Source organism: Cervus canadensis, chromosome 25, assembly GCF_019320065.1.
Source record: "Cervus canadensis isolate Bull #8, Minnesota chromosome 25, ASM1932006v1, whole genome shotgun sequence".
Classification (NCBI taxonomy): Eukaryota; Metazoa; Chordata; class Mammalia; order Artiodactyla; family Cervidae; genus Cervus; species Cervus canadensis.
The window spans coordinates 25,151,167-25,168,281 of record NC_057410.1 but is presented as its reverse complement, the minus strand read 5'-3'; the positions used below and the strand labels follow the sequence as shown (position 1 = coordinate 25,168,281).

Here is a 17,115-nt window from a genome sequence, read left to right as displayed (position 1 = left end):
TCCCCCACTTCCTCTGGTGGACTGGCCTTGATTGTGCCCTCTTCTCTTTCCAGCTGACATATGACTATCAGTTTGATTTTGAGGACGATCAGCACAAGATCCCCTGCCACTGTGGAGCCTGGAATTGTCGGAAGTGGATGAACTAAGAAGCTTTGAGGCTACCAGGCAGGGGAGCCCCCCACCCCCAACCTCTTCCCTGAAAGGGATGAGGGGGAGGAGAGGTAGCAGCCAGAGCCAGGACCCAGGGCTGGGGCTGCCGGCTGACCGGAGCCCCTGGAGCAGGAGGCTGGGGCAGAGGGCCCTAGGCCAAGCCCACCCTGGGCACCAGGGACGACCCTCTTCCCCGCCACCGGCCCCCAGGCTGGCATCTCTGCCCCCAGCTCCAGGAGGGGCCAGACAGAAGCAGCCATTGGGCATCTCAGGTTTGAGGGGGATACGGGCCGGGAACTACCCAGAGCATCTGGGAGGCAGCAGGGAGGGGGGAGGAGGATGTGTGGCCGGGCCTCACAGCCCTGCTGCTCCCACCGACCTCTCTGGCCCAACTCAAGGCTGCAAAGAGACTTGACTAAGCTTGACAATCCCAAAGGCCGGGTCCCACACCTGGCCCTGCCTGCCGGGTCCTGCCCCCACCCTCACCCCCATCCCCTTCCCTCTCGATCTGTCTCTGTCTCCCTCTTCTCCTCTGTGTTTCTGTCTCTCTATGGGTTGTGTTTCCTTGTTTTCCACTCTGACAAATGCAACATGAATGGGAAAGAGGCGCCCAGCTGCCCAGGAGGGCAAGCCAGGCAAGCCGGGCAAGGAGACCCCGCACCCACACCTACCTCATTTAAGTGTTGGATTTTTTGCTGTTTTGAAATGTGAGACCCTCTCCAAGCCCCCTACTGCCCCAACCCTCTCCCCCACCTCACTGCCCTCTTCTGAGTGGGTGGAAGGGGGGTAGGAGGAAGAAGAAAAAACAACAACAAAAAATCCATCTTTGTTTTTAATTACGGGCATGGGATGGTGGTTGAGGCTAATGATGATGAAGATTGGGGATGACTGGCCCCTAGTTGCTCTAGGACTTCCTTCTCCATCTGGACATGGGGGCAGGAGGGGTGTGCTCAACTTAGGACCAGAGTATCTCCCTCCTGTTTTCCCAACCCCATCATGAGCCCATTTGCCCTCCAGCCCCTGGATGGGGTGGGTGGGTGGTAGGGTGAGGGCTATCCCTGAGTGGCATGCCCATACCCAGTGAGGCAGGGTGTGGCCCGGAGCTCCCACTTTCCCTCAGTCACCAAACTGCTGCTGGTCTGGTGAGAAGGGGTGGTGATGTGGGGGTGGGGGAGCTTAGTGTCAGCGCGGGGAGGGTGGGGGGTATTTATCTATTTATACATGGGATTGTACATAGTCTTGTGGGGCATGGGGGAGCCGGCTGGAGGTGAGAACCCTCCCCTCTCCCCCCACCCCCGGGGAGAGCAAATGTAAAACTACTAATTTTTGTGCTTTATATATTCTATATAAATATATCTATTTTCTTTTTACAAAACCAGTTTATAAATGGTAGGGGGGTGTGGGGCGGATACATGGAGCTCCCCTTGTGGGGGAGCCCCCTCCATTACCCAACCTACCGCCCTTTTCCTCACCCCCTCCTCCCCACCCCCTGGCTGTGACTGCTGTAAGGTGGGGGTATAGAGGCTGGGCAATTCCCACCCCCTTTTGTATAGTTGGACTATGTTATAACGCACAAAAGTGAGCTGGCCCCAGGGGGAGCCAGAGGGTAATGGGTTCCCCTGCCTCCCTTTCCTTCCCCTTTCTGCCCAAGCTTGTGCTGCAGTTGAACCTCTTCCTGGGGGTAGGGGTAGGTCAGGGGGTGGGTGAGGCCCCAGACCCCTCTCTGGTAGGGAGCCATGGGGATGAAGATGAAGCTTATATGCAGTTCTCTCCTAGGGGCTGTGGGCAAAGGGCATTTTGTAATTAATATTTTCAAGAATCAAATGTCTGGAGTGTGGGGGTGGGCTTGGTGGTGGTGTATGGGTGGGCCTGCTGGAGGGGGAGCACGGTCGCTGTTGTGATTTTAGGTTTGTTTTTGTTTGTTTTTGAATTTGGGGGGTTGCGGATTGATGGGGGTAGGGAAATTTTTTTTTTAAGCTGCTTCCTCAACTGTTTCAAGCTGCAAATGTTTAAGAGAATAACATCCCCCACCCCCACAGAAACCACTGTAATGAAATCACAGTGGGGAGACTGGGCTTCTGCCCCCAAAGCCATTGGATGTTCCTTTTCCAAGAGCAAAAGGTCTAGGTTACAGGGAAGGGGAGATTGGCTCCTGCGAGTCAGGCTCTGATTGGGGCTTGGGCCCTGGGATTGGGAAAAGGGGATGGGGCAGACTTTGTAAGCATATGCTAGGTATCTGATAGTCCTGTAGAATTTAGTGAAGAAACCTTATACAGTTTTTAATTTTTATATAAACTAACTCAGACCCAAGCTACAAGGTTGGAATTTTGGTTGTTGGTTTGTTTTTTTTTTTTTTAAGTACCCCGCCTGTATAATTGCATCAGAATTCCCTCCCTTCCCCTCGCCCCCCCCATGTTTGTACTTTGGGTTGGTTTACACTTGCACATACTCAATTTTCAGTTTTTTCCCATTTATGGTCTTCTCCCCTCACCTCCAGGACCCTCCCCCTTTTTAAAAAATAAATCTCTGACAAGTGTGAATCCCGTGAAGACTTTATTTTGTGTTGTGTGTATCCTGTACAGCAAGGTTGGTCCTTCGTAACAACGGATGAAATGATTCCCTTTTTTAAAGCGCCCTCTCTCCCTCCACCCCCAGCGCCCCTGTCCTTGGCATGTTTTGTATCAGCGATCATTCTGAACTGTACATAATTTATGTTGCAAGAGGCAAAGGGCAAGTTTTGGATTTTGCTTCTTCCAAGTTTGTTTTTAAACGACAAATAAAAAAAAAGAACATTTTAAATACAAGCGACTCCGTCCCGTCACCCTCGCCGTCGGTGGGATCAGTGAGGTCTGAGAGGACCCGGGGAGGGCGGTTTCTGAGGCCAGGACACACCGGAAGGGTGAGCTCCCCGCTTTCCACCCTTGGCTTGCGTAGGTTCTGACGTAGGCGGAAGTGCGTTGCGGTACCGGATGTGAGGCGGGGCCTTCTCCGCCCCCTTGCCCCGGGCCAGCTTCCTAAAGCGAAAGAACCCAGCCGGCGTCTCTCGCGATGGAGGCGGTGAGGAGCGCGGGAAGGTGGCGGGGGGCAGGGGTGCGCTGTGGAGCCCGAGACCCCAGTCAGGGGACTGGGGAACCGGGACCGGCGCTGGTGCCCAGTCAACGAGAAGCAGGGTGTCTGTCCTATACCGTGACCCTGCCCCTCCGCTCTTTGGCTGAGCGCATCTCAACGACTGGGCCGCGCCGGTGCCTGCCTTCGGTCCACGGTACTTTAAGCCCGAGCGGGCAATGACTCCTGGCACTACCTGATCACTACCTGGCGATCTCGGACCTCCTCATTTAGCACCTCAAGCCCTGAGGTGAAGGGTCGTGAGCCAGCTTCCCTAGGTGAAGCAGGGGGTTCCAAGGGACCCCCGCTTGCAGGTAGCACCTGGTCCCCAGTTGTCCGAGTGTGAGCCATAGAATCTTTGGCAGGAGGGACGTCTGAAAGACTTTTATACTGCTTTGAGGTGTTCAGCGAGATAACTTAGTCTTAACAAGACTGAAAAGTGGGGTTTCCCTGAAGGAGGGAATCTTACAGTGTTAGAGGCCACTGTGTCCCTGATCTAGATTAGGTCATGCCCTGCTCTGCGATTCTAAGCAGGTGTGTTGGCCTAGCTCCTTCTTGAGTAGCAGGCATTGACGGATTGTGGCAGGTCCCTGTCATCCTCCCAGAGTTGCTGCAGGTCCCCTACTCTCTGTACCTCTCCTCACTCTCAGGAGCCTTGGTCTGGCACTCTGGAACCCTTCCCATTCTCTTCCTTCCTTCCATGTATTCTTCGTCAAACAGAGTAACTCTTCCTCTCCTGGTTTTTATCATCTCCTACTGTAGTTGTATGACGACTGCAGGTTCACCTTTCCCTCGATCAGTTACATGCCCAGAGTAATTCCCTTATTGTACTCTTTCTCTGCCTGCAGAGAGGTCATGTCCCTCAGGTTATAAAGAAGAAATCAAACCAAAGTAAAATGATTTGCAACTGGTCACCCAGACAAGGGAGTAAGTTCTTACAGATTAGGAGAATTTTGAGCAAAAATAGAAGGTCTTATTCCATTAAATTCAAAATGACATTATTTTTTTCTTATAAATTATTATGGCTTACAAAGCATTTTTATATGGATTTTCTAATTTAACTGTCATATTTTATGTACTGGATTAGAAGTTTCTTGGAATAGAAATTGTTCTAAAAAGGAAAAAAATAAAAGGGAGTACACTGGCAGTCCAGTGGTTAGGACTCGGCCTTTTCACTGCTAGAGCCTGGGTTCAATTGCTAGTGGGGGGATTAAGATACCACAGGCCACGTGGTGCAGCTGATAAATAAACAAAATGAAGAAAAGAGAAAAACCCCGCTTTGAAAATGCTTAGCCTAACTGCAGTGGAGGCAAGGGCAAATCAGTGACAGCTGTTATTTAAGGTAGACTGTAGTGAATGCTATCATTAAGATGCAAAAACAGGACTGTGGCAGCATAGGGGAGGGAGACATTACTGTCAGCCCAGGAGACGGCATTGCAGGTTGAGAGAACAGTGTGAGCAAGGGCATAGAAACTGGGGTGCGTAGTGATTAATTGGGGGTCAGCCAGTGGCTGATATTGCTGGAGCTTTGGATTTTGGTCACAGTTGGAGAAAAGACTGGGAAAGTAGTTTGAGGTCAGGTTGAAGATATTGCATACCACATTAAGTTTGAACTTTGTTTTGTAATAAGGGGACCCATGGAAGATTTGAGGCTTCCCAGGTGGTGCTAGTGGTGAAAAACTTGCCTGCCTATGCAGGAGACACAAGAGACACAGGTTCAATCCTTGGTCAGAAAGATCCCCTGGAATAGTAATGACAACCACCCCAGTATTCTTGCCTGGAAAATTCCATGGACAGAGGAGCCTAGCGGGCTACAGTCCATGGGGTTGCAAAGAGTCAGACATGACAGTGCGTGAGCGTGTGCGCGCGCACACACACACACACGCGCACACACACACACACACACAGAAGATTTATGAGCAAGGTCGTAAGTGTACTTTAAGAATATTCCTAATGACTTTCTGTAAATGGAGAAGCTACTTCAGAAAGTAGTGAGTTCTTGGTTCCTAGAGTTGAAAGTCCCTTCCAAACCTGAGATGCCTGGGGAGAGAACTTAATAACAGTATGAAAGACAAATTGAAGAGGAAATAGATTTCCTCTTCTCTTAAACTGTCAGGGATAACAGTTTAGAGAATGTTGCAGAAATGTGATGTAAGAGGCTATGTTAAAACTGTGAAAGTGGAAAGGAGCGAGATGGATTTGAGGCATTTATTTCTAACATAGCAACTTAGTTGATAGATATTAAGGACAAGTTTAGGTCACGCCCTGCTCTAGCATTCTAAGCAGGCATGTTGGGATAGCTCATTTTTGGAGAAATCAAGACCACAGTTCAGGCACCTGGGAAGAGAGCCACGCAAAAGCAGAGGTGGGAACCACAGTTAAGAATAATAGGATTGGAGGGACAGATGCGGTTCTCTTGTATTGAAGCATTTGAGGAGTCTCTGTGACATCTATGGTGGTCCAGCAAACAACTGGAAAGGTGGATCAGGAGTTTGGAAGAAACTGTGTCTCTGTGAATAATATTTTGTACTTATATAGTACAGCAGTCTCAAGTCCCCTGTGTTATTAAATGTAGAGAGAGTAGACACAGTTGCCCCACTCCTGTATGGAGAAACAGGCAGAAAGAAAGTCATATTCAATTGTGTCTGACTCTTATGTAGGTATCTATGTCTCTGTTTAGCTGTATGTCTCTTTTCTCTCTCTGTAATGTAGTCTTAGATCTCTCTGTCCATATCAGTGTGAATCATTACCAGTCTGAGTGTTAAAAAGCAAAACACTTGAGAATTATATGCAAACCCACATGCTAGGTGATGTGAGAGAGATACAAAGAAGTGTAAGATAGTTTCAGGCTTCCAGGAATTTACAGTCTGCTCAAATAGATAATGAACAAAATAACTGTAGCACAGTGAAGTAAGTAAGTATCATATGGTGGGTACAATAATTTCTATAGAAGTCACTGTTTCTGTTTCTTTGTATAGGTCTTTGTGAGACTGCTTTACTGCTAAACAGTCCTCTCTCCCACTTATAAATGATGAGGCTGTTGTTCCGATAGCTATGCCAAAATGCCAGGCCATGATGAAAGTCTTATGCAGCCCAGAGAGAAGAGAGGGAGATTAACCCCCTGCCCCCACCCTGGCCTATTAGAAGAGGGAAATTTAGAGCTCTCCAATCAACTTGACCCTGTTTACCAGCCAACCTCCCAGGTTCAAGCCAAGGCCTTTAAATTCATGTTACTACTGCAGTTGTGGAGGTGAAGTGTGACTTTAAGTTACTTTGGGAATATTACCCAAAAAGAGCAAATAGAGTCAAAACTATTGATTCCAGCAGACAAAAATGATCATGATCTCTCCTGGGTTCCTAGATAAGAATGAAATTTCCAAATGTTCCCACTTGAGGGAGCACTGAGATGCTCTGAAGGTTTCTCTGTATTCAGAGCACTTTCTAATCTCAGACTGTCATGAACAAGGAAACTTGGAAAACCAGCCCCCTCTGGGCTATAGCAGCCTTTGACTCACAAGGGTGCTGAGAGGACTCAGTTCCCTAGTTTCAGAACATTTATCCTTCCCATCTACCCCTCAGTCATTCAAATTTTGATCCTTGCTGACAGTCAGCTGCTGGGATCCTCCCCAGATGCGGCCCTCTCTCATGGTAAGGTGTATGTCAGTGACTCAGGTGCCTACACCTACGCTTAGTGACTATTTGAGGGAAAGCAGTGTTGTCTCTCCAGTTTCCATATTTTTATAAATAGGTCTGTGAAAGTCTTGTGGGGCCAACTTTAAGCTCATATTTTCTAGTGTTAGCTTTTAAGTCCTAATGTTTCATTAGGCAATGTAATATAAAAGCCATGAGCTTTGGAACCACATAGACCTGTATTCAGATCCCCATTTCACCCCTTGCCAGCCATGGGCAGGTTGCTTAATATTTCTTGAACCTCAATTTCCTAATCTGTGAAAATAAGGCTGATAATAGTATTCACTTCAGGGTTATTATAGAGATTAAATGAGACAATATTTCTGAAGGACCTTGTAGTGCTTTAAAGGAAGTCATTAGTTCACCAGTCCCTCCCCTAATGTTGCCAGGCTCAAATGGATGGAGCCTAAGATAGGCTGAATCTTTGTTTCTCTTGTCTTTCCAGGTCCCTTTTTCAGAGAGCTACCCAGCTGTGGAAAATGAGCATCTTCAAGGTAAGTTTACTGAGGAAAGGAAACTGGTATGAAAACAACAGCCTGATCCTAATTTGTATTCAGCAGTGCTTTTGAATTTTTCCCAGAGTCTTCCTTGGGAAAATCAAGGCTGGGCCAGATAATGTGCCAAACCACATAAATCAGGAACAAGTGATTTTTCGAGATCACCTAAGAATAAATCTTGGGTAGGGTGAGGATGATTAATATCTTCAGTCATCAAACCACTTGAGAGAAACTTTTGAGGTACAGGGAGAACTTCCGTAGGCAACTCTGGGCTGGCTAACCATGTTTTAGAAGTCCCTGGTATGATCTGAGTAGCCCAAACAATGCCACTAGGATTTTATCATCCAGCGATCTCACTAAAGCCACTGAGTATACACAAGAAATTATAGAAAGGACTTGAAAACCCTTAGAACTAATCCAGAAATAAGAGGCACTAAACCCTAAAATTCAGGGCACAGGAGAAGGGAACTCCAGCATCTGCCCAAATACCTGATTAGAGCAGGGTGTTCCAACCCTGGTCGTCTGGAAAGAAGCAAAATTATAGGCATCTCTGGTAAAGGGTTTTGCCCAGGAAAACTTTTAGTCTTTCTCAGACATGTTTATGGCATTAGGAATATGTACTTTCTCAGAGGATTAAAATATGGGATGAGATTCTGGGATATATTATTAAAGGTCTGTGAGTTCTCCACAAGAATTTTTAAATGATCTATTTTTATGTTGTTAGTATCCAAAAAAGTTAATATAGTCATATTTTGAATTACCTGGATGATTCTTTATAATTGATGACTGCACCATGATGTCAGTGCTTATTTTGAGTTTCTGAGTGCATTTGCGTTAGCACCAGCTGAGGCAGGGGTGAGAAACTCAAATTGTCTACATGGATCAAGTAGTGACATGGGTTGCATATGATTACAATAACCTGTGGTTCTCGTTGCATCTAAAAGGAAGCAGTGACTAGCCTAGTCTGGTTAATTGCTGCTATTCAGGAATTCAAGACCTAGTTTTGTCAGATCTTCTGATTATGAAAAGAAACTGGGAATTTGGATTCTTATAAATCTCCAGAATTTTTAAATTGGGCAACTAAATTATTTAATTATTAGGTGAAAACCAAACCAAATATGTTTGCAGGCCTGTAGCCTGTAATATTACTTAACTATCATTGTAGCATGTCTTGAACTGGTGTCAAAAGACACGTTCTTAGGAGTCTGTGAGTTTTCAAATTTGAAGAACAATGGTGGCCTTCCAGTTAGGGATGGTGGGTTTAACACATGTATCTACTTATGTTCCTTCACAAAAAGCTACTAAAGCCACCATGAAGGAATTATTCTTGAAGGTACAAAAACCACCAGAATAGGGAGAACAAGAGAGGAGACAAGAGCAATGAATTTTTGGAAGCTGGAAAGCAGACAGAAGAGTGGTAAATGACTTAGCATACGTGAGAAAACTCAACTGTAACTAGCAGAGGGGAAAGCCCAGAAGCCCCGAAGGTCTAAGAAGGAGTCACATCCCAAGACTTCCTACTCCACTAAGTGCAGCTGGAAAACTGCCCATCCTAACTTTGGCAGAGACGGGAGGTACAGAAAGGGGCTGAGGTACTGTGCTGAAAACACGAGTGTGAAGTGAACTATACTAGATGCTGAGACCCTAGTCCTTTCCCCCACTCAGTTTTCAGAATGCTGATAGAAAAGACTTCGTCCTCAAGCACAGAGTCAAATGAATAATCCTTTTCTTCAGAATCCCACTGAAGGAAAAACCTAAAAATATAAGTACTGACTGTTCCCCATCTAAATGGTTCACAGTTAACAAGGCTCATCTACACACATAGAGCTTCTAATCAGCTTTAAAGACTCCATTCTTAAAATATGGTTTGAATTCTCCTTTAAACCAAGGATTACCAGACATCTAAAGAAAGCCTCTAATGTGAAAAGAGTAATCCAAACTGTCCCCCCAAATGAAGAAGAAAAAAGGAAAAGACAAACAGGAAAAAAAGCAACTTTAAAAACGAACATTAATACTTACTCAAATAAAGAACATATTTCCACCATGAAGCAAGTATAAGATGTAATTTTTTAAAGAAAAGGAATGTTCAGAAAAGAAAAAAGGAGCTCTTAGAAATTAAAAATATAACAGCAAAAATGTTAAACTAAGTAGGAGGTTTGGAAAATCAAGTTGAAGAAATCTCTCATAAAGTAAGAATTAAAAATCAAAGTGAACTCACAGACATAGAAAATAAACTTATGGTTACTAAAGGAGAAAGGGGGATAAATTAGGAGTATAGGATTAGCAGATACAAACTACTACATATATAGAAGAAACAACAAGGTCCTAGTATATTAGCACAAGGAACTGTATTTGGTATCTTTTAATAAACTATAATGAAAAAGGAAAAAAATGAAAAAAGAGGAAATAGAAAAAAGAAACAGTGGTTAGTGCCTCCTTATCCTTGGGGGATACATTACAAGACTCCCAGTGGATGCCTGAAACCACAGATAGTATTAAACTGTATATATAATGTTTTTTCCTATATATCCTTACTTACATATATACATACCTATGAGTGTATGCATGCTAAGTTGCCTCAGTCATGTCTGACTCTGTGCGACCATATGGACTATGTAGCCTGCCATAAGTCTCTGTCCAAGGGATTCTCCAGGCAAGAATACTGAAGTGGATTCCCATGCCCTCCTCTGGGGGCTCTTCCCTATGCAAGGATTGAACCCACATCTTTTGTGTCTCCTTCATTGACAGGCGAGTTCTTTACCACTAGCACCACCTGGGAAGCCCTGTGCATACCTATGATAAAGTTTAATTTACAAATTAGGCACAGTAAGAGATTAACAACAACAATAATAAAATAGAACAATGATAACAGTATACTAAGAGTTATGTGAATGTGGTTGGTCAGTCTAATAAGAATAAGGTGTATGTGTGCTCATTCGTGTCTGACTCTTTGTGACCCCATGGACTATATATATAGCCTGCCAGGCTCCTCTGCCCATGGCATTTTCCAGGCAAGAATACTAGAGTGGGTTGCCATTTCCTACTCTCAGGGATCTTCCCAACCCAGGGATCGAACCTGCGTCTGTCTGTCTACCTCTAAATGTCTTATTGTACAAACATAATACCTTTCACATCTTGACTAAGCACTTTTCACATACTGACCCTATAACTTTTGCAATTGAGTTGCAACAGCAAAACTAGCATGATTTCCTGTTTCTTCTCAGTTTCACAGATAGAAGGTTCATTTTTATCATAGATCTTAGCAACCTCAGCGTATGATTGTTTTTCTTTCCCTTATTAAGTTGAGAACTTTCACCTTTTCACTTATAGGAAGCATTCTAGGTTTTCGGACTCCCCCCGCCCCCCCGCCCCGCCCCCCGTGACTCAGTGGTAAAGAATCCACCTGCTGTGCAGGAAATGGGTTCAAGCCCTGGGTTGGACACGCAAAGAGTTGGACACGACTGAGCGACTAGTCAAACACACACACAGCACTACAGCTTCAATTTTAAATAAAATAAGAGTTTGTTATTGTTGTTTAGTTGCTAAAGTAGTGCCAGACTTTGCGACCCCATGGACTGTAGCCTGCCAGGCTTCTCTGTCCATGAGATTTCCCAGGCAAGAATACTAGAATGGAAAAAAAAAAAAAAAAAGAATACTAGAATGGGTTACCATTTCCTTCTCCAAGAAACTCGGAGTCTTAACCACTAGGCCCTCAGAAACATCCTCCAAAATAAGGGTTACTTGCCCACAAGCAGAGCAATGACATCCATGACAGTCTGATCACTGAGAGGGCTACTAATGAGTAGTGGATGAGATATGCTGGACAAAGGGATGATTGCCTCCCAGGGCTGGAACTGAGCTGAATAGCAAGAGATTTCATCATGCTGCTCAGGATGCCACACAATTGAAAACTTATGAATTGCTTGTTTCTGGAATTTTCTATTTAATATTCAGACAAGGTTTGATTATGGGTAACTGAAACGGTGGAAAGTGAAACCTTGGATTAGGTGAGTGGGGCAGGGGGAACTACTGTGTTTCAAAAACAAACCTTAAGGGTCAGTTTTGGAAGTCCAAATAATAGGAGTTACAGAAAGAGAAAAATGACAACACAGAGGGAAGGAAACAATCAAGGAAGTATTTTAAGAACATTTCCTAGAACTGAAGAACATTAGTTTTCACATTGAAAGAACTCGTTGAATATTCAGCACAACGGGTGAAATTCTCCCACCCAAAGCACAATCATCATAAAATTTCAGAACACCGAACAAAGAGAAGATCCTGAGTTTCCAGAGAGAAAATAACAAGACATATACAAAGAATCAGAAGGGCCTGGGACCCCAAACTCTCAACAACACCAGAAGCTTGGAAGGCAGTGAAGCAGTGCCCTCAATATTCTGCAGGAAAATAAAAGTTCAACCTAGAATTTTGTAGCCAGACAAATTATAAGTCAAAGATGAGGGTAACATAGAGACATTTGTAGGGTGCAAGTTCTCAAAAAATTTACCTCCCATGCATCCTTTCTCAGGAAGCTACTGGAAAATGTGCTTCACCAAAACAAGGGAATAATCAAAAAAGAGGAAATCATGGATATAGGACACAAGAGTGCTAATACAGGAGAGACGTGAAAGGGGTCCCAGGATGGCAATGAAGGAAAATCTCAAGATGACAGAAGTGCATGGCAGGCCAACCAGCCCAGATTTGAGCAGGTCAGAAGGCTCCAGAGAGACTTCTTTGGGTAGTTAAATTGATAGACTATCCCATGCTTCTGAACTTCTTGAAAGGAGACTTAAACAATTGGTAAAGAGTTTGGGGATTGAATTAGTTATAAGTACTAAACATAGAGAACTAAGCAAACAAAAAGACAATTATTAACTCCAAGGAAAACAAAGTTGTGAAGGAAAAAAAAAAATCAGACTTTACTACTTGACGTAACTCAGAATAATGAATATTCAGTCTAATTATTTAAATACTGATGCAGTTTAACTTCTGGGAGAATGGAGAGTTGGGAGGTACAGGTTTATAATGGGGTCCTGGTAGGAAATAGAATTGAAAATTTTCATCTTCCTCGTATGATAATAGAGAATGCCTGTCATCTTCCTTGCATGATAATAATTAATGCCTAAAAGTGAAAAAAAAAAAAGGTAGCAATATAAGCATATTATTTGTAGACATAGAAATAAGTACCAAAATAATCAGCTAAAAGAGGTTTCATCTCTGGGGAGGGGTGGAGGGAGGTGGGTGCTAGGAACTGCAGTTTTTCTTAACAAAATTATAGAACTATTTGACTCTATAAACTGTGTACCTATATAACTTTGATAAAAAAATTAAAAATAAAAAACAACTGATTAGGATTTAAGAGCATGAACTTTGGAATCATGTAGATCTATGTTTGAGCCTTTCTTGTTACTAATGATATGACGTTGAGCAGTTTTTGTTTTATGGCTTTCTGTCTGTTTTCTCAGCTGAAAAGTGACAATATTTATTTGCCTTACAGATTAAATGACATAATATTTTTAGATATACAAGCATACTATGTAGCACATTTGGGCTGTTATTTGGGGGGTTGCTGCTCCAGTACAGCAAGCAGTTAAAATCAGAGGAATGGAAAGGTAAACACAGCCATTTGTCTAGAGTAGGTGGGATGATTTCTGATTCACAGGGTCATCCCAACATGGACTCTCAGGTTTTTGGGGCCAGGTCAGTTGAGCACTGGGCTCTAACTTACTGCTGTTCTAAAATGGCCAACCTTGGACTATGACTTCCTCATCTGTGAGTCTTAACAAGAATTTTAAGAAGTTTACTTCTTGGATTTTAAGACGCTTAATTACATTTTAATTGAGAAAGCAAACAAGTGAAAATGTGCATATAAATATATGAGAAGGAAAATGAGTTCAAGGTGAGGAAAAAAAAAACTTTGAGACTAGAACAGGTTAATGAAAGTTTTATAGACGTTCTGTTTTAGTCAGCCATCTTATGCTTAAGGAGCCAACAGATACAGTTCTACCTGGGGGTGAAGTTGGATGAAATGGTTTCTAAGGAGTTTATCCAGGTTTTGTGGGAACAATAGGAACAAAATGGAATATCTGTTCCTGTTGTCCTTTATAAGGGGGCCTTATAAAATCATGCCGTAAATATCTGAGCAACTACAAAACTTCTGTTTTCTGCCTCTTTTGATTGTGAGTTGTTGCATGGGAGGAAGCTACTAACTATCCCACCCTATGCAGAGACTCCGGAATCCAACAATAGCGTGTATACTTCCTTCATGAAGTCTCATCGCTGCTATGACCTGATTCCCACAAGCTCAAAACTGGTTGTATTTGATACTTCCCTTCAGGTGGGTGAAATCCTCTTTTCCTTTCCCCCTTCCTCTGAGCCTCTGGTTCAATACCTCTCATCCTACCTCATCCCAAGGGTGATACGCTTGTCCTTCTATGTGATTAGGCTCCCATTTTCCCCAGCATACCCAACCCCTGTTCTTCTCCAGCCCTGCCTCCTGTGAATTTTCCTTTGTGGTTATTACTCTTTCACTACAGGTGAAGAAAGCTTTCTTTGCTTTGGTGACTAATGGTGTCCGGGCTGCCCCTTTGTGGGATAGTAAGAAGCAGAGTTTTGTGGGTAAGCAGTTTTTGGAACACTGTTTTATTGGCATCTTGTACTGGGCAGGGAGAGAAGCTTTTGAGCAGTGCTGAGGGCTGTTATCTTGGCCTCTAGGCATGCTGACCATCACTGATTTCATCAATATCCTGCACCGCTACTATAAATCAGCCTTGGTAAGGCTCCTGAGCCCATGACCAAAACCACTTTCCCTGCCCAGAGTCCCTCACTCTCATTTCCTTTCTTGCAAGCAAACTACAAGGGGTTAATAAAGCAGAGAGATCAGGTCTCAAGTTCTGTTGCCTCTGCTTTCAGGTGCAGATCTATGAGCTGGAAGAACACAAGATAGAAACTTGGAGAGGTATGTGGAGAACTGAGGGTTGTAAAAGGATAAAGGGATGGAGAATTTCCTGGGAAACAGTTTTTCATGGTAATATTTTGTGAACCTCCATTTTCCCTTCAGAGGTGTACCTACAGGACTCCTTTAAACCACTTGTCTGCATTTCTCCTAATGCCAGGTGAGTTCCACCTACTCATTTGTCTGGAAGGGGAAAGAGCCTTGCCATCAGCATAGCTAAGGCCCTAGATACCCAAAGAGCCAGGAACAGAGGAGAAAAAAGACACTCCTCCCAAACACACACACATGCACACACACGCACGCACATTCTTTAGGTCTGGTCTGAACCCACTGCTCCTCTTCCTCCACCACTTGTTTTCCCTGTTTGTAAACACACTCTAAAGAGCTACTTCAGCACCCTCAGGCCCACCACTGTGGAACTTATCATTAACCCCTGCCTTTCCACAGCTTGTTTGATGCTGTCTCTTCATTAATTCGAAACAAGATCCACAGGCTGCCAGTTATTGACCCGGAATCAGGCAACACCTTGTACATCCTCACCCACAAGCGCATCCTCAAGTTCCTCAAGTTATTTGTAAGTTCTCCTCAGCCCAGTTTTTACTTCTTATATACTGGTTGGAGGAGTATCCAAGGGTAATCTGAGGGGCCTTGAAAAAAAATCAAGGTGATGGTTATTTCCTCAGATCACCGAGTTCCCCAAGCCAGAGTTCATGTCTAAGTCTCTGGAAGAGCTACAGATTGGCACCTATGCCAACATTGCTATGGTCCGCACCACCACCCCTGTGTACGTGGCTCTGGGCATCTTTGTACAGCACCGAGTCTCAGCCCTGCCAGTGGTGGATGAGAAAGGTGAGGGATCGGGCACAGGGAGAGGAGGGCTCCAGGGAAGCTGTGGGGAAATCTGCTGTCCCCTCAGCTCAGCCTGGAAGGTGGTTCTGTAGGCAGGGGGAGCCTTGGATGCCAGATCCTCCTTGCTGAGCTGCCTCTGTCCCCCTAGGGCGTGTGGTGGACATCTACTCCAAGTTTGATGTTATCGTGAGTGATTGTTGGGGGGGGGGGTTGGGAGGTAGGGAAAGGGGTGGGGTATTGAATGTGGAGAGGGAGAAGAAGAGTCTCTTCTGGGACCTAAGGGTTTTAGAAGCTTCCAAGCTTTCAAATTCTGTTTGAAAAGGAATTGAATGAGCTGGGCGTGGCTTGTGGGCGTGGCTGACACCTACTTTAAATCACTCTGTGAGGTGGGGTGGGCTCAGGGTTTGGGGGCTGGCTCCCTTGCTTCCCTGCATGAATCTTCCTCTCTCTCCCCAGAACCTGGCAGCAGAAAAGACCTACAACAACCTAGATGTGTCGGTGACCAAAGCCCTGCAACATCGATCACATTACTTTGAGGGTGTTCTCAAGTGCTACCTGCATGAGACTCTGGAAACCATCATCAACAGGCTGGTAGAAGCAGAGGTAGGAGGGCCAGCAACCCAAAAGGAGCTGGGGGGAGCAGCTCTGGTCTGGCATGGAGGGTGGGGACTGAAGGGCTCACCTTAACTGAGGCTGGCACTAAACATCCCTTTCTCCCTCATGGCTCTATGCAGGTTCACCGACTTGTAGTGGTGGATGAGAATGATGTGGTCAAGGGGATTGTATCCCTGTCTGACATCTTGCAGGCGCTGGTGCTCACAGGCGGAGAGAAGCCCTGAGCCGGGGGAAGGGGTCGTGCAGCACCAGGGCATATGCCCTACTCACTGCCTGCCCAAAGCTCTGGGAACCACAGATGAGACCCTTAGAGAATTGTGACTCTGTTCCCTGCCCAGGAGCCCCCTACCCTTCTACATGGAGGAGGGATCGTGTAGGGGAGGAAGGAAAATGGATTTTTAGCTCTCCTTATCCTCACCCTTGAGGAAAACTTTCAGCCTAGCCCATCCTAGCCCCTTTCCTTTTAGACATAGCCCCTTTTCTGGGTGACCTATGGACTCTGTGCTCCTCAGGCAAATCCTGATCTCTAAGAGATCCTCAGACCTCACCCAGCCTTTGCCTCTGTCCCTGACTCCACCCTAAGATAATAGGCACAACAGAACTCTGCATAAAGATGTTTTTATTCATCATGTTTCATGCTGTATGGAGGAGGCTGAGTCCATGTAGTGGCATTTCTTCCTCTAATGGGAGTGGGGAGGATCATGGGGAGGAGGGCCCTTGGCTTCCTGTGCTGTATGCACATGAAAGGAGATGAGAGTTGCAGGGAGGGGGAGGGCAGAGTGGTTAGCTGAGGTTATTGCTTTTCCTGGCAAACCTAATTAAAATGACAGGAGCCTCTTCATGGTATTTCAGTGTTTGATTTTTGTAGTTGATAGACACTACTGCTCCAGCATTTCTACTTCATGTGGCTTCTTCAACTCATCATTAAGAACAACAATAATAGCACACACACACACATATATTAAACTGTGTGCCAGCCACCATTCTCAGTGCTTTACATATATTACTTCAATTAATCCTCAGAACAATAGTAGATACTATTTCAGTTTTACGTATTTTTTTTTTTTTTCAGTTTTACGTATTTTTTTAACTGAGGTACAGAAAGGCCAAGTAACTAGCCTAGGGCCACGCAGTTAATAAGTAGAGCTAGGATTTGAGCTGAAACAGTCTTGCTTTAGAGCTTATGCACTTTACCACTACACTAGATTCTTTCTAATTCTCTGTTCAAAACTGTTTCCCACCCTATTCCCTGCAGTC

At 44.8% G+C, this 17,115-nt stretch overlaps 2 protein-coding genes across 2 annotated transcripts in view; both read left to right on the top strand.

Moving 5' to 3' along the window:
• KMT2D (lysine methyltransferase 2D) overlaps positions 1-2,951 on the top strand; it is a 40,186-nt gene extending 37,235 nt beyond the window's left edge. Inside the window, exon 56 of the mRNA XM_043447276.1 lies at positions 54-2,951. Coding sequence (XP_043303211.1) covers positions 54-146 — 93 coding nt within the window. The 3' untranslated portion in view covers positions 147-2,951. The remainder of the gene's footprint in view (positions 1-53) is intronic.
• Positions 2,952-3,098: 147 nt separating this feature from the next.
• PRKAG1 (protein kinase AMP-activated non-catalytic subunit gamma 1) lies at positions 3,099-16,704 on the top strand. Its single transcript, XM_043447273.1, has 12 exons — positions 3,099-3,207; positions 7,391-7,439; positions 13,667-13,776; positions 13,976-14,057; positions 14,154-14,212; positions 14,352-14,397; positions 14,500-14,554; positions 14,842-14,968; positions 15,078-15,243; positions 15,392-15,429; positions 15,700-15,846; positions 15,978-16,704. The coding sequence occupies exons 1-12, from the start codon at positions 3,199-3,201 to the stop codon at positions 16,080-16,082; spliced, it is 993 nt and encodes a 330-aa protein (XP_043303208.1). The 5' UTR covers positions 3,099-3,198; the 3' UTR covers positions 16,083-16,704.
• Positions 16,705-17,115: the final 411 nt, after the last annotated feature.